The 25,492-nt window shown below is 46.2% G+C and overlaps 1 protein-coding gene across 1 annotated transcript in view; it reads right to left on the bottom strand.

Moving 5' to 3' along the window:
• The window catches only part of SAC9 (sacI homology domain-containing protein / WW domain-containing protein), an 82,568-nt gene extending 59,757 nt beyond the window's left edge, over positions 1–22,811 (bottom strand). The window contains exons 1-4 of the mRNA XM_086514792.1: positions 22,545–22,811; positions 8,872–9,467; positions 8,662–8,794; positions 7,262–8,586 (exon numbers count right to left, since the gene is read on the bottom strand). Coding sequence (XP_086370918.1) covers positions 7,262–8,586; positions 8,662–8,794; positions 8,872–9,467; positions 22,545–22,560 — 2,070 coding nt within the window. The 5' untranslated portion in view covers positions 22,561–22,811. The remainder of the gene's footprint in view (positions 1–7,261; positions 8,587–8,661; positions 8,795–8,871; positions 9,468–22,544) is intronic.
• Positions 22,812–25,492: the final 2,681 nt, after the last annotated feature.

Raw genomic sequence — 25,492 nt, 5'->3', positions numbered from 1 at the left:
TTGGCTTGCGCGGTTTAGAGTTCCCTATTAGGGGAGACAAGCTACTTGACGCTAAGTTCGCTGACGACTCAGCCTTGTACCTAGAGGGCCAAGAGGCCAGTCTACACAGATGTGAGCAGGCTCTTGAGGTGTTTTCTTATGCTTCAGGGAGCACTGATCAACTGGAGGAAGACAGTGGCTTTCTGGGCTGGTAGAGCTCGTATGCTTGATTGGTCGTCGGGTGAGGGGTTCAAGTGGATTCCCCCAGGGATTCCACTATGTTATTAAGGTTGTCAGGTTGGCTTGGACTTGTTCCTTGAGCAGCAGACTGCTCCTCTCCTCCTGTCCATTAGGAGGAAACTGCTTCACTGGAGTTCGGCACGGCTCTCTTTGGTAGGCCGAGTTGTAGTGGCCAACCCGGTGTTATTGGCTACTATGTGGTACATCACCTCTTGCTAGATCTTTTCGAGCTCCTGTATCAGCCAGCTAGAGAGGCTGATCAAGAACTTTCTGTGGTCAGGGCACGACACCCAGCTAGCTCGGGCCAAAGTGGCCTAGCAGGTCATCACCTTACCATGTTCTCAGGGGGGGGTTGGGGATCATTGACCCAACACAGCAAAGCAAAGCAAAGCCCTCCTTGGGAAGTTCGTGGTCAGAGGACTACTTCCAGGAGAGAAGCCCTGGAAGGAGTTGTTGCTTCACCGACTTTGAGCTTGAGTTCTGCATGCGGGCAACCCTTGGAGCCCGTCCATCAGGTGGATTTTTACAAAGATGCGCAGAGTTGGTCTGAGCAGGAGGTTGGAAGACATTGCTGCGAGCCTGCTTAGGTCTTGGGAGCAATTGAGGAGTGGCCTGGAGCAGCATCATCCCACTTGCATGGAGGAACGCTTGAGGCAGCCTCTTGTTTGGAACCCCATGGTTAGCACTCACAAAGGCCACCAGGTTGATAGTAGGCCTCATGTTTCTTGGGGTCCCATGGCAGAGCGTCCAACCTGCACTCTAGGCGACTGGCTTCAGTTTTCACGCTTGGCTCAGGAGGCTCAGCTCAGAGCATCCAACTACAAGGCATGAGGGGGGTGCATAGCATGTGTTAGGATATTACAAAGGCTTTACCAGCTGAGTGGCTCACCCCTCTAGAGGCAGTAGCTCCGGATGGATGGGGGCCTTCACGCAACTGGAGGTCCTCATTGCAGTTCGAGCTTGCTCGGAATCAATAACCCACATGTTCTTTGAGGTTTAGGGAGAGGGTCGCCTTCACAGAGTCTCGATAGAGGCTCCACAGGTTGCAGAGTGTTGCTTTCAGAGGATACAAGTTGTGGGCATCTGTGGGAGGACCTGTGTCATAGATCCAGGTCCAGCAGATCTTGAGACAAGCCACTAGCAACTTTGGGCTTGGGAGAGCTGCCCTCTGGCACGAGTACAGTGGGACCCGGGAGAGTAGTTCTGGTGGGATCCGTTCTCTTCAACCGATCACCCTGGGACCCCCTTTTTCCAGTACACAATTTGCTTGGGGCATCACATACTGGCAGCACGGAGAGAGGCTCGTCTTGCTGCAGCACTTCATTGGCAGGAGGAGGGTCTCACAGCTAAGTTCTTGTCAGGTCTTTGGGAGCGATTGTGGGACTCCAGGAAGCCGAGGAGAGTTACTATGTTCCAGTGGCTAGTTGCACACAGAGCTACATCAATTGGGAGCTGGCTAGTACACAGTGGCTTCTCAACAACCTGTTCAACTTGTGGACATCCTTTGGAGAGTCAGTGTCACTGTCTGTGGGACTGCCCCATGGCACAGCAGGTTTGGCTTCAGGTTCTCGGCTGATGCCAAGTCTTTCCACAACACGACAATACACTTGGGGTGCTGCGGCTTGGTCCATGCTGCGGCTTGGTCCATGCTCACGGGCCATGCGCTCCACTTTGAGTTGGCTTCCACCAGCAAGATGATAGTGATCCAGGGAGGGTCGACCTACACTCTAGCTTGCCACAGAGCTTAACCCCCAAGATTGGTGCAGTGAGAGAGGTGTGTGTTGGGAGCTCGTCTATGGCCTCACACTCTGGTTTATCTGGCGGACTCGCTGCTTCCGCATCTTCGAGGCTCACCCTGTCCCAACGGCGGAGACTGTTCGTGACTTTTGGCAGGAGCTGATTCACACTCTCAGGGGTCAGTTTGAGAGACTACAGGGCAGCTCCAATCGCATGCGGGAGAGCAGAGAGGCTTTTCTGCAACTTTGGCGCCCAGGGTCTTTCTTCACCATGGTCCAGGGTGTACCTAGATGGCACTACCGGCCACCACTGGGGCTCTTTCGGCCTCCTATCTTGTGATTTAGCCCTCATTGTACATACTTTGTTTACTCATTGGGAGAGTCTCCCCATGTTTTTGATGTAGCCCTCTTCAATAGAGGTGGTTTGTAGCCCTATGGGAAACTTTATTAACTAATGTAAGGATCTTTTTCTCAAAAAAAAAAAAAGGAAACTGGTCCAGAACAGGCTCCATGTCCGTATCTGCTATTTGCTCCACATGCAATCCAGTAGGCCACAGAATAAAACGGGAGGGCAGCACTGGAAGGAGTAGCCCTACGAAAGGTCCAACAGCTAATTGTGGAACCTGTGTCTAGGAAGGAGCTATGTCCGGAGTACCATAGCATTTTCACATTATCCCTTACAACTCATTGATGAGTCGCTCATGCAGACGATGGCTTCCAGATTTCGCACAGTTGTACCAGGCTCTTGTCGGCTCTCTATGGGTTCTCCCTGTGTTCAGATATATGCACCTACTGATGATGTTTTTCCCAAATCGTTACAGATTTCAGTAGGGGAGATGGTCATCCATCAGAGTATGACAGTGACGGGACGACCTGGTTAGTGCCTACAATGCCACAAGATGGGGCATCTAGCGCTACGTTGTCAGCGTCGTCCACAGCAGCAAGCACAGGCTTCCTCGAGACCTACTACTAGTAGACCAATGGATCACACTCGACTTCAGGGACAGGGACAGACAGAGGGGGAGTGATAGCAGGTTGGGAGACGGCACTCCTTTCCACAGCGTGACCCTTCGCTAGGGCAAATCCATCTCCACAGTATCCTTCTCCATCGAGAGGGTATCTCGAGAGCAAGTGCCGACCCTCAAAGTCCTTATCTGTGAAGCGCAGGTACTACGCAGTCATGAGGGGCTTCAATACCTGAGACATTGAGAGCTTGAGATAAGAGACTTGCAGCTGTTGTAGAATCCGAGATCTGTACCGTGAAAATACCCCCACCAAATAAGGTAACCTCCACAACCCTACCTGGCAAGGTACTCATGGCCAACTGGCAAAGCTACACGAGAAAGAGTAGGTCCTATCATGCATCCAACCAAAGTGCAGTCAATGAGTAGTTGAGTAGCTGTGTCTTCGCTGGAACTCGTGTGAAAAGCTCTCCAATAAAGCAATCTGACAGAGAGAAGATGATGCAAAGGCCATACAACTGCCCCCAACATCACGAACTCATCGTCACTATAATCAACAAACAACAATCTGCCATCCACACAGGCTGCACAAAACGACAAACCCAAAACCAATGCCTCAAAGAATCAGGCTCTCAAGTACATCTCTGACAAGTCAGGTCATGACCAATGACTGCCAACCAAATACCAATGTTAGGTGCAGCGGAATGAATGTTGTTCTTTCTCAAGATGAGTGTTCCATAATTTGCTCAAGGTTCCTTTTAGTTCTTATGGAAGGGAGAGCCTTCCGTTCTTAATGGAGAGTGCTATGATCACGACAAAGTGAATGGACACTGTGCGTGCAAGTGTATGAGACTGAGAGATAGAGAGAGAAGAGAGATACGACACCAGAAACGTTGTAAAACCCTCCTCCGAAGGCCTCACTCTCGTCGGTGAGAGTGGTCTACTTATGATTGCACAATCTGGTACAAATGGAATGCATGGACTGATGCAAGTCTAGGCTATGTCGACGATGACGACGGTGATGACGAAGTCGACCTAAGGGCTGAAATCTGCAATCTTTCTACTGCTGTCCAAAAATGCTATGGGCTGAAATCGGCAGCTAGTCCAAAAACGCTGATTTTGGGGGCTGTTTCTGTGGGTCTTTGTCGCTGAAATTCTGCAGGTTTAGGGCTGAAAACTGAGGTCCTTAAGGGCTGAATCTGCTACTCTTTAGGGGACTGAATCTGCAACTACTTCATTGCTGAAAATCGCTGCATTGTTGTGGGTGGTATTTGCTGAAAACGCTAGTCATGGGCTCCCAAAAACGCTAGGCATGCTGATGACAAAAATGCTCGGTGCTGTGAGATGCTGCGGGGAGATCTGATGCAAAAACGCTATCTGCTGGGACTTGCTGGCGATGGTGTGCTGGTGCAAAAACGCAAGGCTATAGCTGATGAAGAAACGCTAGGATGGGGGGATTCTGCTGCTTGGAGGGAAGGTCCACCAAGGCTTGGTCTTGCTGAGAAGTTGCTTGCTGAGCTTGGCTCCTGTTGCCTCTTCTGCCAAATAGTGCTAGCTCTAGTTTGCTTATATACAAACATAGCAAAATTGCCCTACCTACTTTCCAACAAAAGTCACTTAAAAATAATAAGTGAAAAATGTCAAAAATAGGTAAAATAGGCTAAACGCACAGGAAAATTCCTGTGATGGAATCTGATGGATTCTGACGGGAATACTGATGATCATGTTGTGTGCAACCAGAGGATATGCATCTACACTAAGTGACTGGGCATGCACGGTCTACGAATAGACTCACAAAAGTGCCAGATCACTTCTAATCTAGACTGACTGGACTGACTGAACCCTGATCATGTTGTAGCTTGTCCACGGACACATAGGGTTGGATGTGTCACGTGACAACCAGCAAGCAATCCTGCATGTGCTATCATCCACATAAAAAAACATATCCTGCAGCTCATACGGAGGGTCAAAATGCATGACCGAAACTGTCTCTGGAAAGTGATCCAAAACGCCAAGGGGCTGATCTGCAAAGACGCTGGGCTGATCTCTGGTGCTAGCACATCTGATCCAAAACGTTGGTTCTACTGCTCCTTTTACAAGGCAAGATACTCGTTGTAAACTTTTTAGGTTTGTCCACCAACACAACAAATTAAATCATTAAATGATTTAATTTATAAGTTTTTTTACAAGGGCTGAGTTTCGAGTGAAACTATCGCACATCTCCCAATCCAAGAATCTCATTGATGCGAGGAATGGCTCGTATTCCTCTAACCTAAAACTACATGCACGGCATGCTAGATGCCCACCGTAGTGTAACAACATCTATCAAAACATGTGTACAAACCATTTATGCAAGAGGGAAATTGGCTCTAGAGGTTGATGAAGCATGTCCACGTGGCACGTAGAGCCATGTGCACGTGACAAAGCGGGGGGAAGAGTCTCCCCCCCCCCCCCCCCCCCCCAAAATCTGCAACGTCACTTGGATGCTTTGCATAGGTTTGCTCAGGAAAGTGGTTTGTCCGTCAACCTTGGTAAAACCAAGGTCATGGTATTTAACACCACCCACAGTGGATTGGGAGGTCAACGCCCACCTTCACATACGGCCAGGAGAAGGTGGAGTATACAGATGCTTACACTTACCTTGGAGTGGTTTTTAGTGGACCAACATTTTCATTGAGGAGGGCAGCAGAGACTAGATTGACAAGAGCCCATGCAGCATTGGGTAGATTGGCAAGGATGTGTTCACAGGTTCAGTTTCAGGAGCCTCGGACGAAGCTCTAGCTCTTTGACACTTTGGTGGCTTCTGCATTGCTTTATGGAGCTGAGATTTGGGGACCTTCACTGGATCATCACGGGAGGACAGGCTGCAGTGATGGATGGGAGGACATGGAGAAGCCTCTGGTCTCTATGATCTCGCGGCTCATTAGAGCCAAGGCTTCAGTACCACGTGCTATTGTACGAGCAGAGCTAGTTGCCCCCCCACTGGTGGTTGAGGCGCTCACCAGATCTATCTCCTTCATACACCGCATGTGGGAACTTCTCAGAGACAGATATGCACGCCTTGCACTTGAGTCCTCTCGACAGTTAGCCATGCAGGGAGATACAGCATGCTGGTATGGGGAGATGACATCATGGTTTCAGGCGCATGGGTTCAGCATAGACAGATTGCCTCCCTTCCAGTACTCACTGGATGCGCCCTCTCTCACTCTTACACAGTCCGAGATCACCAGGCTCATTCGCCAGGACTTGACTCAGCTAGACACCAAGAGGACATGGATACATCCAGCAGAGGAGCTGGGCACGAAGATGGCTTTCTACAGAGAGCATCTCCTCCAGCTTACGGAGGATGGTTTTGTGACGAGGCCCAGATACATGGACACCCACTTGTCTCATGGGATACGATGTGCTATTGGCCAGATACACATCTTCACACCGGCTGCAAATCGAGACTGGGAGATACAGCGGAGTACCAGCAGAGGCCAGGACCTGCCCCTTGTGTGACATCGAGCCTGAGACAGAGTTGCACTACACATGCCATTGCCCCGTCTACTACGAGATACGAGGCCGCTTCCATTGCTTGTTCAGAGAGGGCTTTGGACCATTCTCTAGAGTCATGAGGTACGAGGATCAGAGATGCTTGGGTTTGTTTTTGCTCGAGCTGCGCAGATACAGAGAGAGCCTAATGAGAGGAGAGGCTAGCCAGTCTCAGAGACAGATCACAAATTTCTTTAGAGCTGCCACTGGACACCCGGAGGAGTTACTGCCACAGCAGAGCTTGTCTCTTTACACTAGAGGCATACTGATGGACCGAGCGACTGAGCTGGGGAGATCCAGACGCCCACGACTGCGGAGGACTACACACTGCACAGCATCAACAGAGACTGCATCAGAGGATTCGGGTCACTTTGGCTCGACATGCACGACGCCCGGTCAGACTTCTGACCATGGAGGAGATTGATGAGATCCGCCAACGACCGAGGTTGGATCTCCTGTGATCTGCTATCCCAGCTAGCTGTTTAGCTGCTTAGTCCACACCTAGCAGTTTAGGATTCCATAGGATTTTATATTGTCATTTTGTCATCTTGTTACTCTGACTTTGTATCAGATCCACCACATTGTAACTTTCTGGTCTCATAGGTCACTTTGGCCTTTTGAAGACGTTAATATAACATTTCATAACATTTCTCTCTCTCTCTCTCTCTCTCTCTCTCTCTCTCTCTCTCTCTCTCTCTCTCTCTCTCTCTCTCTCTCTCTCTCTCTCTCTCTCTCTCTGTGTGTGTGTGTGTGTGTGTGTGTGTGTGTGTGTGTGTGAGAGAGAGAGAGAGAGAGAGAGAAGAAACATACCCATATCACGTCCTTTGACTTGATACTGATCAAATCACTTGGAGCATGCAGTTGAGGGAAGTTGCTTTGTACAGGTTTTAAAACGCAAGCGGGAGATCGTGATAGCACCTGTAGTGTTTCATCAACAACTGTTGGGAAATGTCGTTTCCTTCTCAGACCTAGTAACATCTGTAACTGCTTCTGTCTGGTACTATCCATAATTACATTCAGATACCTCCTTTGCAAAGTGATTTTCATGTTTTGTGCAGCTGCATATTGTTTGGAGATGGAAGCTTCCTCACTGAAAAGTTGCAGAATTTGGCTATGCATAGCTCTAGAACCTGTGTAAAGAGTTGCATGTACATCGCCTGCATTCAAGAAAAGGCTTGAAAGCAATGAAATGGGAGAAGGCAAAGTTGCCTCTTTGAAATCTTCCACACTTAAGTCAAATTTTCTCCAAGCTTCATCAGGACAAGGGTGAACCCATGTGGTGGTCCTTGTGTTGTGATCAATGTAAAAGACCTTCCCTGTTACTGCATCCGACCTGCTTTCCCAGCCAGGTGGAAGTGGGCCCAAGGCCCCTCGCGTTTCTCTATTGAATGATGGGCGTGAGTCTAGAGTTCTGTTGGAGTTGAGAAAAAGGCCCAACTGCCTGCATTGCTCTACTAAAACCTGCAGCGCCGAAAAGTAACTTGCAGCATTTGTCCTGTCCAGAGAATCTGCACAGTTAAACCGCATGACTCCCTTCTGTGTACTTGATACTGTGAATCCGCCACCCATACTGGTTGTGTTGGGTACAACCGTAGCTTTTATCATTTTCTTCTCAGAAAGTGAAAAGTAGCCCATTTTAAAACCGATGACTGGGGCATGAGGTTTTAGAAGCTGCCACAAGCCATCCACAGTCCCAACATCTCCTGAAAGTTTAATTTGTGTATGCCAATCATAATGTATCAAGACAATTTCCATTCCAACTGTTGCTATATCTAAGCCATTCACATAATCCACACATTTTTGAAAATGATGGGACAAGATAGATTCAGGTTTCCCAGGACCATTTTTGAGTAGATTTACACAAACTATGGGTACTAAGGATCTCTCTTTTCTATTGGCCGTCGTAGAGCTTGTTACTCCATATCGTAGACCAAGCCTTGAAAAATACAGGTCAGCACCCCTGTAAGGATCCTGCTCATTCACAGATATTTCTGCTTCAGCAACCGTTGACTTAATCTCTGCTTTCCACCAGATTGGCACAGTACCACGACGCCATACATAGACGCTAAATGGAATACTTTTGTCTGAAGGAAAAATTATTGGCCACACCAGCTGTTCACATTCTACCTCGTTTCCTGTAGGTGGGAGAACAAAAAGCAGTCAAAAACCTGCTAAAGACCCTTATGAGCTCAAAAATAGAAGCAATATACCTGTGCTGAAGGCCCCATTCAAACCACGTGCCAAGTACCGCGTTCCAGGATGTAATCTGCTACGCCGAGCTATCAAAGCCACCATGACTTGCTGACCTCTACCATCTGTGAACATCCCACTGTCCACAAAACCCTGCAGTCATTATAAGAATCTTAATTTTAACAACAGGCATAAAGCATGCTCCTCATTCAGTAAAGTGAAAATTTGACCTGCAGAAGAGCAACACAATGATAATGTAGCCCAAGGCTTTTGAAGGGCTTTGACAACCACTCGTTCCATACAAACTCCCTGTCAGGATCAGTAGCCAAATGAGCACTAGGAAAAGGCCTTGTGATATCCCTGGTCTCACAGTAGTAGTACATGTTATCAATGTCGACCTCTTGGAGGTCTGTCAAATTCTTTGACTCTAACTTGGATAAAGGCTGTGAGTATCTCAGAGGGATTTTTATCCATTGACTCTCTTCCACCAAGCAGACAGTGCCACCTCCTGGAAGTTGTTGAACTGAGGTTTTCAGCTTCGTTGCCACAAGAAGCAAGCTAACATTTCCAATTACAGTGTAGCCAAGTATGGCTCTGGCATAAACTGTGCTCTTCACAAGCCAGCGTGTTCCAGCTGTTATATAATGAAGAGCATCTGCCTCTGAAGAAAATTTGTCCAGCCCACCCTTATCCCTATATGTAAGCTCCCCGGTGGTTGAATCAATCGAGATCACTTGTGTATCATTTCTTGTTGAGAGGGTTGACACAATAAACCTCTCGCTCGAATCAAGTTCTACAACTACAATAGAAGTGTCCTTTACTTGACCTGTGTAAAAAAGCCATGACAGAGTCACCAGTTGACTCATAATGTTAATCAAGTAAACAAGATACTGCCATCAAATGCTACTTCAAAACATTTACATAAAGCTCAACAAGATTACAACACCACAGATAAAGTATCGAGCTACATAATTGAGTACAGGAGCTGGGCAAGATATACCATTAATAATCTGAGCAAATTACAGAATTACTTTGCAGCCTCAAACAAGTGTCTACAAGCCACAAACATACTTGACACCTTAAAATGCCATGGTGCATTACACGGTCCACAATGCAGAAGAGCAGCCGACCATGAATGTGAGAAAAATCCACACAGAAAGAAAGCAAGCATTCTGTACAACATGGAACAAGAATGATCATTATATATACTTGCTTCCTCGGTAGGAAGAATCTAATGCACCTTTCTAGATGAGAGAAGAGCACATTCTCCTGGATAGAAAAGAGAAGAGCACAATCCAAATTCCACAAAATTGCAATGTACCCAACTCCAAAGTCCGCATTTTGGCACAATGTGCAGTATACAAACTTATAAAACACAATGCAAGACAGTTGTATTCAAATTGAACTTGCTTTTGCAGTAGAGTTAAGCGAGCCCATAGACAAAAAAAAATTATTAACAAGCGAAGGAACCACTCACTCTCAAATATACAAGACTTTCATTAAAAAATGCAAAAGCCTACTCCAGCCTTGAAATTTTCTCAGTTGTTTAGTCGTTCATTTGTTTGAATCCACGTTCGTTATCAATCTGCTCCAGTTTCCAGTTTAAATATAGTACATCCGCAGTGCATGCATGCACTTGTTAAACAAGAATCCACTCAAAATTTCTACACAGTTTTTCAAAGTGTGCCTCTTGAATTGTCAAATTGCAACCGGAAAAACAACCAAAGATTGTCAACTCCACAGGTGCTATGGGATATGCAATACACAACACTACAAAGAAAAGTGAAATAAACCATTCGAAGGGTAAGAATGTCATTTGAGCCTTGTTGCATGAATGGGTAGACTGACATCACAAAACTTGAAAGTTTTGAGTAGAATCCTATATTCCACCCCTTTTGCTCCTCGTAGGTCCTTGTACTCCATTGCAAACAAATGGGGATAAGATGCACACAACTGCACATAACTCTCTTTCTCCTGCTTAGTAAAGTCTTCACCTAGCATGCCCTCCACCCCTACTGCATGTAGACTAAGACATTGAGATTGCATACCTCCCTTTGCAAGGGGAGTATCAATGGTAACTTTGAACAAATTTGCATAAATATTAAAAAGGTCATCATCACTCCCCTCTTCCTCTGTACTTGTGTAGCCCTCATCATAAGCGGACTCAGTCTCATATGATGGACTCAGTCTCATACTCATAGCTCATTGTCAAATCACCTCCATCGCCCTCTAACATAGGAAGGAAGTGGATTTCCTTGGTCTTCAGATCCAACACTACCTGCCTTCCATTTTCTTTGTCTGGAACAGGGTGAACACCCCATTTTCCAGTCCTACTTGGCTCATATTGCAAATAGCCATAGCCTCCCCAAAGTTATAGGATAGGCATTCTTTTATCACAAAAAATTCAATGAGACATTCAATATCCATCATCTTTGCCTTCACATCCTGAGCTATACCCAAACACCTCACCTTGGCATGGTTGGCCATTCTCATTCGCACATGATTTGACCACTACTCTTAACGCCTATATCCCTCATAGCAGCCTCCGTCATAACACATACTTGAGCTCCACCATCGATGTACGCATGTACCAGCATCTTCTTTTCAAAAAGCACATCAATGAGGGAAAGCACATCCACTCGATTCCCTGCCCTTAAGGCCATATTTTGCACAGCATGCACATCTCCTCTGACCGGTGGAAGCCTAGTATTAACACTAGTGGACCATTGTCTTGTGAACTTGGGATTCAATGCTAATAACTATACAAATGTAATGTTATATTAGCCTTTTGATTCTTGACATCATTCACCAGATCGTATTGAGGATGACCTCGTCCAAGCTAGAAGTTCGTTTGCTTTATTCTACAGTCTCTTCTCCTCTTGCTAGTCTCCGCCTACTCTTTAATTGCATCTACCTTCTCTTTGCCTTTGCCGGCTCTAGCTTCCTGCGTCTCCGTTTCCCTTTCTCCACCTACTCTCTTGTTGGCCAAGGCCCAAAATATCAACATCCTGTTTATCCACTCCAATAATATTAACTCTATGAACTTCTTCGTTACCTGGTGGGGTAGGTGGGACAGGATTGCCAACTAGTTGCTCTCTTGGACCATTGAGTGGCCCTAGCCCTCTATGTAATCACTTACGACGAGTGATCGAACGGAAAGGCGAAGGGAGCGGTAATCTACACAGTTTGGCAACACTTTTAGTACTACAAAACAACTTGAAGAACTGAGAGAGAAGACACGACCTAGTGGAGTTCCGAGCCAAGACGTATTGCCCCAAAGAATGGTGCCCCTTTTAGTATTTCTTTATTATTACTTCGAGTTGATACAACTCTCAATGGAACAAGCTCTGCATCCAGATGCCCTGAAAGAATGGCCCATAGGGCACTTATAAAGAGTAGAAGGGATGCTAAAAGTGGAGCCCCAAAAGCATAAGGCCTAAAGCACATAATCCTTAAAAGCTTTGGCTCCAAAAAGCTCCCGTCTACCCAGAGTCAACGTAAAAAGCGGAATTGTCGTACAGTAGTGCCATGTCATCATCCAATAGCCGAAAAAGCGGAAATCCGTACTGTAGTGCCACGTCAATAGGTCAACGCGAATTGCGGGATTCCGTACAATCACGTCATCAGCTTGTCCTCGATTACACCTACAAAACAATTTAATACTTGCCTTGTGTTTGTTGAGGGAACCATTGGCCTTGTACTTTGTCTTAAAATCCATTTCTAGAAACCACCTTCCGCTTGTTGAGCCTGGGAACCAAAGTCCACGTTTTATTCCACTCGACAGCGTCCAGCTCTGTTTGCATTGCACGCTTCCGGCAATCATGCTGGAGTGCTTCCTCCACCAAGGAAGGCTCAACTGGTGAAGCTTGAATGTTAGGTGCAACGGAATGAATGTTGTTTTTTCTCAAGATTAGTGATCCTTACTGCTCAAGGTTCCTTTTAGTTCTTAGGGAAAGAGAGAGATTTCCGTCTTGTGGAGAGTGCTATGATCACGAACAAAGTGAGTGGATATTGTGCGTGCAAATGAATGAGATTGAGAGAAGGAGAGAGAAGAGATACGACACCGAGAGGTTTGTAAAACCCTCCTCCGAAGGCCCCACTCTCGTCGGCAAGAGTGGTCTATTCTTTGATTGCACAAAGGTGTACAATGCGTATGCAATGGACTATGCAACTTGGTCTATGTCGATGACGACGACGACAATGACGACGGCTAAGGCTGAAATCTGTGATCTTCTAAGGCTGAATTCGGTGGTCTTCTTGGTGGCTGGAAATGGCTGTTTTCATGCGGGTTTCATGGCTGAAAATGACTGCTTCCGTCGAGGTTCATGCTAAGGACAAAAAGGCTGATCTACTTGCAGGTTGAATGGCTGAATTCTGGCAGCGTTTTGGGGCTGAATACACCTAGGACTTGCACTGCATGCTAGCGTTAGTGAGGGCTTTGTACTGCTGCCAATGGAGATAGAAAAACGTTGAACCTGCTGGGCTTTTCCTTGCGTTTGCAAAGGCTGATTTTCTGCAGATATGGCGTTAGTCACTTGATGGAGAAAACGCTGGCTCTTCTAGTTTCTTGGCGATAGCTTCAGGGAGGGAAAAACGCTAGATGAGGGGAGATGCTGGTGATGGAGATCCTGCCCGGCGAGGAGGAACTCCAACGCTGGGGGTGCTGAGGGGGGGTACTGCTGAGAAGTTGCCTGTTGAGCGGGAAGCTCCTGCTGCCTCTTCTGCCTGAAAGTGCTAACTTGGGTTTGCTTATATATTAACTTAGCAAAATTGCCCTACCTACTTTTGTTGGAAAGTCACTTAAAAATAATAAGTGAAAGTCCCAATAAATAGGAAAATAGGCTAAATGCATTGGAAAATTTCCCTAACTGATGCTAATGGATTCTGATGGGAATTCCGATGATCATGTTGTGTGCAACCGGAGGATATGCATCTATGCTAAGTGACTGGGCATGCACGGTCTACGAATAGACTCACAAAAGTGCCAGATCACTGCTAATCTAGACTTGACTGAACTGACTGAACCCTGCTGTGGTGTAGCTTGTCCACGGACACATAGGGTTGGGATGTGTCACGTGACACTGAATCTAGGACACGAGTGCAAAGTTCACGAACTCTGCGCCGTCATAAACTTGCCTCTCCTTGAGACGTCAGAACATCAAGGCTGTCCAAGTTTTGGCAAGTCGGGCAACTTCGTGACTCCAGAGGAAGAAACCATAGAGTAGAGCCAACCAAGTATTAACTTCTCCTTACGAAGTGGGACCGCCTCCACCGGAGGAGAAACATCATCCACAACAGAATCGGAATCTGACATGGCATGATCGGGTGAAGTAACTGGCTGCGGTGTAGAGGGTACATGGTCAAGTGTAGGGGTGGGATTAGGTGAAGGAGGTGGAGGAGGAGGTAAGGAAGGTTACAGGTATAGGCTTAGTTGTTCCCCCCTCTGCAGGTGTGATGAAAAGCTCCATGAAAGTCACATCACGGCTAACTGTGGTGGTCTTGGCATCACGATCATAAAGCCTGTATCCACCAGACTCTCGTGAAAGCCCAGGAGGAAGATAAGCTTCTTCGACTTGAAGTCTAACTTCTGTCGCTTCTCCTTTGGCACATGGACAAAGGCCGAACACCCAAAAACTCGAAAGTGTGAGACAAAGGGCTTATGCCCGTTACCCGTAGTAAGCCTCATAGGGAGTCGTGTCCTGCAAAGCATGAGTAGAACGGTTCTGGATGTAAACGGCCTCTGCCCAATAAATCCGAGGTAAAGAAGCATGTGCGAGCATCGCACGAGCCATCTCCATGATAGTCCAATTCTTCCACTCAACAACTCCGTTTTGGAACGGAGTGCAGGGAGTAGTCAGCTGGCGCTGCATGCCCTCTGACGTGCACCACTGTACAAATTCCTTGGAGGTGAACTCACCCCCTCTGTCTGAGCGAATACATTTGACATGCAAGTCTTTCTCCTTTTCGACCATCATCTTCCAATTCCGAATGAAACTGAACGCCTCCGACTTGAGCTTCAAGAACCACACCCAAGTGTACCTGCTGAAATCATCCACAAGCACAAGCAAAAACGGTGAGCCAGAAAATGAAGGAGTGCTCATCGGGCCACATAGATCAATGTGAACAAGTACGAGTGGTGTCACGGGGACGTGGCAACTGCTAACCTTAGTTGTTGGTTTCTTTCCAATGATTTTTGTTTTATTTTTGAGACCCTCTTTTTGAAGTAGCAAACGGTCGGACATTGTATGGCCAATGTGAACGGTAGTTTCACCCGCAGATGGGAAGTGGTCGGCACTGGAATTTGTATAGTAAGAGGATGTCTAGGCTCAGAGCAAGATCATGTAGGTTCCCCCGTCGCACTTAGCAAGTTGGTGGATACTAGGAAGTGAACTCAATAAAGGCATAAAGTCAAGGTGGGACTACCAACAGAAGTATCCGATAGTTGGGCCACGTTGCACTTTTGGATGCGGTCCCAATGAGGATAGATGGTCAAATGACCAGTGAAGCATCTCCTAAAATTTAGGGAACTGCTATTTTGGGCCGTGAAAAGTGTTCGCATCATTACCTACGGTATGACTAGGGGAACATTTTACAACTCTGCCGATAAGTCAACTGAGCAACTAGTCGGGAGATTTTTAGGCGGCAAACCTGAAACGGGAAAATGCTTGTAAATGCGCCAAGTGGCACATTTCTGTGAAGTTGCCTCTATGTACAGTGTGGTGCCAGGAGTGATGCCTTGCACGCTACACACTGCTCTCTCTCTCCCTTACGTGCAGTTATGTGATGCCCCACAAGAGGGCTTTTCATTTGACTGATGTACGGTTGTGTGGGTTCATGCACGATTGCCGAGGCAAGAGCCTCTTGCACAAGTACTGGATTAGCTAGTGGCTAATCTCCCGCAGATACGAGTGAATTCAGACAGGTTTCACGTGAGAAATCTAGTCTGATTCAAAGGGCAGGTAGCCCTACAGGTGCAGGAGCTCGAGGACTTGCTACAGAGGCGACCGGCACACGAAACGGAGCCCAAAACAGGGAATTACAGCCTGCTGTGTATTTTTGCAGGTTTAGGGTTTCGGCCCTAAACGATCCCTAATACCCCCAAGAGGTTCGAGGACACGAGGGGACCGTTGTAGAGGTGATCTGGCTCATTTTCAGGGCAGAAAACAGAGAATTCGGCGTGCTGCACATTCTCGCCAGGTTTTGCAAAGTGTCCGTATGCATCATGAAAGTCATCTATTGCGTGGGGATACTGACTGTGAAGCGTCCTAGTACAGTTATGTTGCCGAAATCGGGCCAGAACAGGTGTTTCTCAGCCTGGATTATGCAGGGCAGCTCGTAGGAGATCACAGGTTTTATTCCCTCTGTTAAAGAATAAAGAAATACCGAAAGGGGCGCCAATTTTGGGGCCTACAAGTTGTCGGCGTCTGCTCGGAGCATTCTAGCTTCCGAGCCGTGTGTGTGCTTAAGTGTTAATTCCTGTCACAGGTTTCCTTTGCACGTTCTCTCTGTGTGTGTCTAAAGTAAAGAATTTCGGGTGAAAGCCAACGCCTACCGCCCCACGGGCCGGTTTCAAGGTTCCATTGCCGGGACATCAATCACTTTTTTCTCAAAGAGTGAGCCTCAGTTGTTTTGGGTAAAGACACAGAGTATAGGGAGAAAGACACAGAGTACAAGACTATGGCCGACAAAGGGAAGAGCATTATGGAAGAGGGTTCCTCTTCGAAGGACAGACAAGAAATTCCACATGTTCGTCCTGCCAAAAAGTGGTCAAATTAGGGTTGATTTCCTACTACGTTTTTAGGGTTTGCAAGTATGAACCAAGATGAGATAGGGAGAGGTCTCACGGTGGTAGATTGGCCACTAGATCTCCTGCGGGAGTGATGCGGGTTTGCCAGGTGACACTGCTTGCCGATTCTCTGAGGCGATTGCTTGGATTCTTTGACGCATTCGTAAATCATCTTGAAATTTGAGCTTACCTGGTCGTGGGTAGTACGTTACAGTGTTGCGGAATTATGCTCGTTTGCAGAGGCAAGAGCCTCTTACATAGGTAAAAAGTTAAGGGACAGGTTGCAAGATGCTATGTGGTGAAGTTCAAGAACTATCCACCTATGGATGCAAAGTGGATGGAAGAGCATGAATTGTCAGAGTCACCAAATGTATTGCAGCTTTACCTTGAAGCCTTTGGGTTATAGCCTACTTATGCCCCAACCCAACGTGTGCAAACAAGGGATAATGATAGAGCTAGCACATTATATGTACATATGAATTTAGTGTAATAGATGGAAATGACAAAAGTATGAAGGTCTCATTAAGTCATTTGTATCTATGTGTTACGACCTTTCTTGCGGATACATGCGATGATAAAAGGGTGCTAGCAACACAAGATCATCAGTGGCATGTATTTATGGTATGCAATCGAGGACGTTTGCAATTTCAAGAGGGGGGTATGTCACGGGGACGTGGCAGTTGTTAACTATGTCACGAGGACGTGGCAACTGCTAACCTTAGTTGTTGGTTTCTTTCCAATGATTTTTGTTTTATTTTTGAGACCCTCTTTTTGAAGTAGCAAACGGTCGGACATTGTATGGCCAATGTGCACGGTAGTTTCACCCGCAGATGGGAAGTGGTTGGCACCGGAATTCGTATAGTAAGAGGATGTCTAGGCTAAGAGCAAGATCATGTAGGTTCCCCCGTCGCACTTCGCAAGTTGGTGGATACTAGGAAGTGAACTCTATAAAGGCATAAAGTCAAGGTGGGACTACCAACAGAAAGTATCTGATAGTTGGGCCACGTTGCACTTTTGGATGCGGTCCCAATGAGGATAGATGGTCAGATGACCAGTGGGAGCCCAATGGAAGCATCTCCTAAAATTTAGGAAACTGCTATTCTGGGCCGTGAAATGTGTTCGCGTCATTACCTCCGGTATGACTAGGGGAACATTTTACAACTCTGCCGCGAAGTCAACTGAGCAACCAATCGGGAGATTTTTAGGCGGCAAACCCGAAACGGGAAAATGCTTGTAAATGCGCCAAGTGGCACATTTCTGTGAACTTGCCTCACAAAGGAAGAGGTAACGCTGAATTATAAGCTAGGAGGCCTCATTTTTGAAGAACTGTCATAGGTTAAGAGCTACGGAGTGCTTCCTTTCCCTCTATGTAAAGTGTGATGCCAGGAGTGATGCCCTGCACGCTACACACTGCTCTCTCTCTCCCTTACATGCAGTTATGTGATGCCCCACAAGAGAGCTTTTCATTTGACTGATGTACAGTTGTGTGGGTTCATGTGCGATTGCCGAGGCAAGAGCCTCTTGCACAGGTACTGGATTAGCTAGTGGCTAATCTCCCGCAGATACAGGTGAATTCGGAGAGGTTTCGCGTGAGAAATCTCGTCTGATTCAAAGGGCAAGTAGCCCTACAGGCGCGGGAGCTCGAGGACTTGCTACAGATGCGATCGGGATTCGGCACGCAAAATGGAGCCCAAAACAGGGAATTATAGCCTGCTGTGTATTTTTGCAGGTTTAGGGTTTCGGCCCTAAATGATCCCTAATACCCCCAGGAGGTTCGAGGACGCGAGGGGACCGCTGTAGAGGTGATCTGGCGCATTTTCGGGGCAGAAAACAGAGAATTCAGCATGCTGCAGATTCTCGCCAGGTTTTGCAAAGTGTTCGTATGCGTCGGGAAAGTCATCTATTGCGTGGGGATATTGACTGTGAAGCGTCCTAGTACAATTATGCTGCCGAAATCGGGCCAGAACACGTGTTTCTCAGCCTAGATTATGCGGGGCAGCTCGTAGGAGATCACGGGTTTTATTCCCTCTGTTAAAGAATAAAGAAGTACCGAAAGGGGCGCCAATTTTGAGACGTACATGTTGTCGGCGTCTGCTCAGAGTATTCTAGCTTCCAAGCCGTGTGTGTGCTTAAGTGTTAATTCCCGTCACAGGTTTCCTTTGCACGTTCTCTCTGTGTGTGTCTAAAGTAAAGAATTTCGGGTGAAAGCCAACGCCTACCGCCCCACAGGCCAGTTTCAAGTGGTGCCGAAGCTCTGTTGGATGTCTACTTCGGAAAGGCAACCCTATGTTGCTTGCCCATCTGGCAAGCCTCGCATACGCCTGATGAGGAGCGTATCGCTGGTAAACCCTCCACCATAGAGGTGCTAGCAGCCTACTGAAGCTGCTGATAGCATAGATGTCCAAATCGTGCATGCCATAGAGAAGAAGACTCCGTAGTCCGAGACAGAAGAGCCGTGAGGCGGTATAGAGATCCATCATGCTCACCGCGTGCAAGAACAGTACCTGTCGTAGAATCAAAAATGGCCAATGTGCCAACCCAAAGTGTATGTCAACTCCTTGAGAGTCCAAACTCGACACAGAGAGGAGGTTGAAGGCCATGTCCAGAGGTAAAATCTTGACTTGGGGTGTCCAAGCTTGTTACATAGGGTTTCCATGGCAAGCATTTCAAGATACCCCACTCTACTTGAAGCTGCAATCCGAAGGAAGATGTCTAAAGGCATGTAACTTCGGGCAAAAATTTTCTTGAAAGCTTACCAAGTCCTTGGAGTGTGCGGCTTGGTAGCTATAGACATCCACCACTGCATGTCACTGCCTCTAAAAAAAACAGCGGCTTGAAAAAAAAATCCATGATCCTTCTTTGCAAGTGATCTTTATGGCTTACGCCCTGCAAGACCGAACAATGAAGACGAGAGCCCACCCGATGCGCGATGAAGTAAGGGTGGGAGTGGCTAATAAGTCCGACGTCGGGACACGAAGATTCTTTGGTAAAATTCTAGTAGACTTTGGAAGCGCCGGTTTGCTCTGTCTGCTCTTTGGTGGAACCAGTATGCTTTCAGAAAAGCACACACCTGAAGCTCTGATACCACTGTCACAAGACGGGCACCACGTGCCAACGGAAAAGAACACTCTGAACAGACTTTTAGCACTTCAATAACAACGGAACTGAAAGACAGAGAGCACACGTGACACGGAGTGGCAAAATTCCATCCCAGAGAGCATTGGCCCCAAACCTTGGCGCCCCTTCCGGTATTTCTTTATATTACTTGAACTCGGTACAATGCCAGTACTCACACTCTGCACCTTCTCACACTGAAGCGTGCCAGAGACTGAGCCCTCTGCACTTATTTAAAGGCCCTTGGCCTATGAAAAGCACTTTACATGAAAAGCCTTCAAACTCAAAAGCAACTGGTGCAAAAGCATCAAAAACTGCCAACGTGATTTATGGAAATTCGTACAACTACCACGTCAGTAGTCAGCACAAAACGCGGAAATCCGTACAATTCTGCCATGTCAACAGGCCAGCGTAAATTCTGAAATTCCGTACAAAAGGTGCCACGTCATCAGTTTTCCACTTCTTCTTCTTCTATTGCTTCTACTTCTTAGGGTTTAGGCCCCTCGACAAGGTTCTGAAGATTGGCTCCATTCTTTAGTGACTTGACATGTCAGCAGTTTGTGACACTGACAGTATTCTGCTAGATGACTTTAAGAAAGAAGTACTTCGAAATGGGAATTCCCGAAAATGAATCTTATTTTTGTGCTCACTAATGTGATTGTGTTGCAAGTCTGAAAGACGAAATGACTGTAGCATTTCGCTCTTGAGAATCTATAGACATGATTGCAATAAGAATTAGCTAACCCGATATCAGTGAGGTGCAGGATGAATCTAGATTGCTAAATACGTTGCAAGGAGTGACGGTCTTAGATCTGGAATCAATTTCTATGTGATTGATATGATGTGAATGTGCATTGACTGTGTGCAAGTGCTAGATTTGTATTTGTCTAGTGCGTCAGTACTGTCTACTGAACTGGTTTATGGCCTCTGTCTGTTTTGCAGGTGTAATCGAGGGTGATTACAACTCTTTCAAAAGGGGGTATGTCATAAAATGATAATGTGGCAGTACTGCCCGGGACAGAGGAAAGCTGACGCGGCAACAGGCTGTACGGACAAGCCCAAGATTTGCGTTGACAGGCTAACGTGGCAAACAGTACGGATCTCTACGTTATGCGCTGACGACTGAAATGACGTGGCAAGCTCCATGAAATTCCGTAATTTGTGTTGGCTGCTTTTTATGGAAGTTTTTGGGATCAAATGCTTTTGGGACGATTTGCTTTTGAGTTTATTGCTTTTGGGGCTCTGCTTTTGGAGCATCCCTTGTAAGTTTATAAGAGCCCCTAGGGCCTCACTCTGCAAGGCATCTGGACGCAGAGTCTGAGAGTAGAGGTCCCTCGGGAGTTGTACTTTGCAACGATTAATGATAAAGAAATACCGAAAGGGGCACCAAACTTTGGGGCTAATACCTCTGGGCACGGAACTCCGCCGGGCCGTGTCGACTTTCTCTCTCTCTCTCTTCACGCTTGGAGTGCCCAAGCCTAATACAGTAACCAACCAAAAAACCTAGGATATGGTACATATGTCCCTACTATATTTCTATATGCTTGGTCCTTGAATGAAATACTAGATTTCTTGTAATGTCTATCCAACTCTAGTTGTCTTCGTACGTTTTAATGGCCTGCAATGGAAATCTTATCTTGGAAAGCAACTGCCTCAACCAAACTAACTCACATGCACTGCGAGCAACACAATCATCCACCTCAGTGGAAGATAAGGCTACAATAGACTTGTTCTTGCTACTCCACGAAACTACCTTTGAACCACTTGTAAAGATGTAGCATGTAGTCGAGCATCATGTGTCTCGATCCCCACCTCAATCGGAATCACTCCATCCTCAAGGAGTAACTTTGGAGTCTGTAACCCCATACGCATAACAGATGCCCAATGACTTTGATTGTTGCAAATATGACAAGATCCATGCCCTTGCAACCAATGTGACTTCGTGGGAATTTGCATGAAAGAGCTAAGGAGTCACCCCCCCCACCCCCAGCACCTCAAAGCTGAGGTCCAAACGGGTGTTAATCAAATGAGAAAACCGACCGGTTTTTATCACATCAATTGCCCTAAAGGGTCATACAGTGCCAGCTTGGTGTTGAGACCCATACGGATAGAGATGTGAAGTCTCCAACAATTCTTGGACATACAACTGCTAAGAGAAGAACTATAACCCCCCTCTGACTACCAAATCTCCACTCCCAGAAAAAAATGAAGTAAGCCGAGATCATCACCTCAAACTCCCTTGCCAAAGCCTCCATAATCAAGAGTATATGCTCAATGTGGCAACCTATATTAACTAGATCACCACCTTTTGTTGCTCATTGCACATGAAACACCTCAACAAGATCAACATTGATGACACTGGGAAATATAACCAAGCAAACAGCCCACAATAATTTTACAAAGATTCGAAACTTTTGTACTTGTAATCAAGCGCAAGATATACTTTTTGATGTAGCCACATTATATTATGCCAATTCTCACACACAGTCTCATATAATACACTTACATATGATCCTTGTAAGAGATCTATACTGGGACACAGCTAGAATTACCCTTTTAACTAATGAAACTGGCAATGAGTTGATTTCATTGAGAAGGAATGACATTATACAATTTTCTTCATAGGTCATCTTGACCTTTACAAGACATCGATTCTATTTCTCAAGTGTGGTGGATTGGTAGCCCCTTGAGTATCAGATCTTAAGTTCAAGACTCATCGGATATAACTTTTTGGTTTCTTGGAACATTCTTGCATTTTAAATTATCTCATCGTCTTCTTCTTCTTCTTCTTCTTCGTTGTCAACATCGTTAATGATCTCTCTCTCTCTCTCTCTCTCTCTCTCTCTCTCTCTCTCTCTCTCAACTTCACAGCCTCGCATTATCTTGCTACCTTGTAAAGGGCAAGCCCATTGTCAACATCGTTAATGATCTCTCTCTCTCTCTCTCTCTCTCTCTCTCTCTCTCAGCCTCAGCATAGAGACAAGAAGAAAGGCAGCCAGAGACCTGCGCGATACTCCATGATCTCATTCGAAAGCTCCAAGATTGTTCAGGACAACGAGCTGAAGCTACAGTAGGATGGAGCGGACTTGTCGATCCAAGCACGCCATGATCGGCCGCAATCAGATGTACGTGCTCGATCGCCGATTGAAGGCAGTGCAAGTTTTTAATGAGCTGTGTGTGAATGAGTGAGAGAGAGAGAGAGAGTCTCGTTCAATTCCCCGACCTCCGCTGGCTATCTCGCACGGGCATGCTCAAATGGGACCGACCTCCGCTGGCTATCTCGCACGGGCATGCTCAAATGGGATCGACGGCTGAGGCGATTTGGGCCGTCAAATGCACATTTGTAAGTTCGGGGCATTTGGTAAATTCGGGTAGGCTTGCAAATTCGGGTCAATCCTCACCCCATGTCTTGAACCCCCGACCTCCCCACCACGAGCCGTGTGCACTAACCACTACGCCTTCATGTGTACGTTGAAATATAGGGAATTCGAGTATGTCATATTGTAAATGTGGGCCGATTAGTAAATTCGGGGCAAATTTATAAATTCGAAGCAACCTCAGTTCGGACGGTCCATGATTGACGCGCCCCACGTTTTCCTCCTCCACCATTGATCCCATTTGACCATGCACGTGTGATATAGTGATGAGGTTGAGCATGCCACTGATGTTAAGCATAATTGTTAGAAAATGTGGCACGATTAAGTGAATGCGTTGTCATTTAGGCAAGAGTCCCAACTTTTATGAATTAGAGACAAAGAGCAGATCGTTATGCATCGTCTAAATGTTTGGATATTTGCACAAAAGCCTCCATCGTACATGCCCTATCCACATGCTTTGTCACTCCGTGTAAGAACTTGCTCTAAAGTAGGACTTCCAATGCGAAAAACTTCACAAACAAGTAAATGTGCATCATTGTACAAGCACCACTATGTATATGATGCAAAGAGAAGTATATATAGATAGGGAGAGAGCTATGGTTCTGTGCTCCTCAAATGTTTAAAAGATAGGAAAGGTAAGGTGATTATGGCAAGATAGCACAATGTGGCATTTGAGGATGGAAAGAATGGGAAGGACAAGACTAAAGAATTTCAACTTGAATTATGTATTCACAAGCCCAACAACCTTGATGTTTAGCTTCAAAGGAAAAGGGATAACGCTAAGCAAGAAAAGGAAAGCCTGCAAGAACAAAACGAGGGCAAAGATCCTTGAACTAGAGGTTGTGCCTCTTACTGAATTATTACACCAAGATTTGAGATATGAGAAGTTGGGAGATTGTCACCAAAACAAGGATATGATTATGTTCCATTTCTAAGCCTTAGAAATTCCAAAAAAACTCGAGAACATTCACAGGCTGTTAAAATTCTTATAGTGGTTCTAACGGATTTTTTGGCAACAAAATACCTTAAAAACGTCTTTTATTACTTATGAAGCACCTTGTAATGAAGGAGTACACATTGGAGGATATCATAATCCATAGGAGTCTATTCATTGTGGTGGAAAACGATTTCAATATCTAGACTATCTTGTGGGATCTAACGGCTCAAAAAGGACCTCATTATCTTGTTTTACATATCATGGAAGTGTTGGAATTAGGGTTGCAGAGAAACACACACAGCTTGGAGAAGACGAAGGAAGCTCAAGGCACACAATAGAGAGTGTATTACTTAGTGTGCAATGGAAACATAGATAGCCCTAGAGTAATGGGCGTATATACAATGCTCGGGGAAAAAAACCTCCTAAAGAGGGAAAAAATGCCCCGACGGTCCTAGTGTGTTCACACACATCACTACCACATGTATATGGTAACAAATCCCCCCTAGAGTGATGCGGTGAACGAGAGCTGGCACATGAGTAAAGGGAAGTGCCATGCCCTGAGGACATGATCACTCCACAAAGGGGAGTAAGCCCAAAGCTTTGCGGAAAGCTTCAAGGTTCTCACGAGATAATGCCTTTGTGAAAAGATCTGCAAGGTTGTCTTGTGTTGGCACATAAGCCAAGCTGATCTCTCATGCTGAGAGCCTCTCCCTGACATAATGGTAATGCACCTCAATGTGCTTTGTGCAAGCATGAAAAACTGGGTTCCTCGCAACTGCCAATGCGCTCTGACTGTCAGTGTAGATAGTGTTGGCAGTGTCCTATCCAACACCCAAATCAGCCATAAGGCGTCTGAGCCATACACACTCAACCGTAGATGTGAAGACTGCCCTGTACTCAGCCTCAAAACTTGAAGTGGCTACAGTAGGTTGCTTCTTGCTCAACCATGATATACATGAACTGCCAAGCATGAAACAAAAACCACTTGTGGACACTCGCGTGTCAAAACAACCAGCCCAATCTGAGTTCGAAAAAGCATGTAAGTCTGGCGGCAATGATCCCCCCTTGGGATAAAACAAGCCAAGATGTAAAGTGCCACTAAGGTAGCGGAAAATCCTCTTGACAGCCTGCCAATGCTTAGACCCTGGGCTATGCATAAATCTATTGACCTGTGAGACTGCAAATTGAATATCCAGCCTCGTGTTGCATACATAAATGAGGCAGCCAACAGCAGTTTGGTAAAGAGTGGCATCAACAGGATCGCCAGCATCATGTAGACTCAACTTCAAACCTGTTTCCATGGGAGTGGCAATAGGTTTGCAATCCTCAAGTCCAAACTTACATAGCAATGTCTCTATGTAACTTTTCTGACACAAGGCAATATCACCATCACACTGCTTAAACTGTATACCCAAGTAATGATGCAACAGCCCCAAATCTTTCATCTTGAAAGTAGCATTCAAATCAGCCTTAAATTCACCAATATGTCTCTCATTTGGTCCAGTGATCAGCAAATCATCAACATAAAGAACCACAATGAGAAGTACATCACCCTCACGCTTTACATACAATGTGCTTTCTGTTGGACTGTTACCAAAGCCTCGTTTAACCAAATGAGTGTCAGCTTTCTCATACCA

Source organism: Adiantum capillus-veneris, chromosome 6, assembly GCF_014529385.1.
Source record: "Adiantum capillus-veneris isolate H3 chromosome 6, ASM1452938v2, whole genome shotgun sequence".
NCBI lineage: Eukaryota > Viridiplantae > Streptophyta > Polypodiopsida > Polypodiales > Pteridaceae > Adiantum > Adiantum capillus-veneris.
This window is presented reverse-complemented; position numbering and strand designations above follow the sequence as displayed.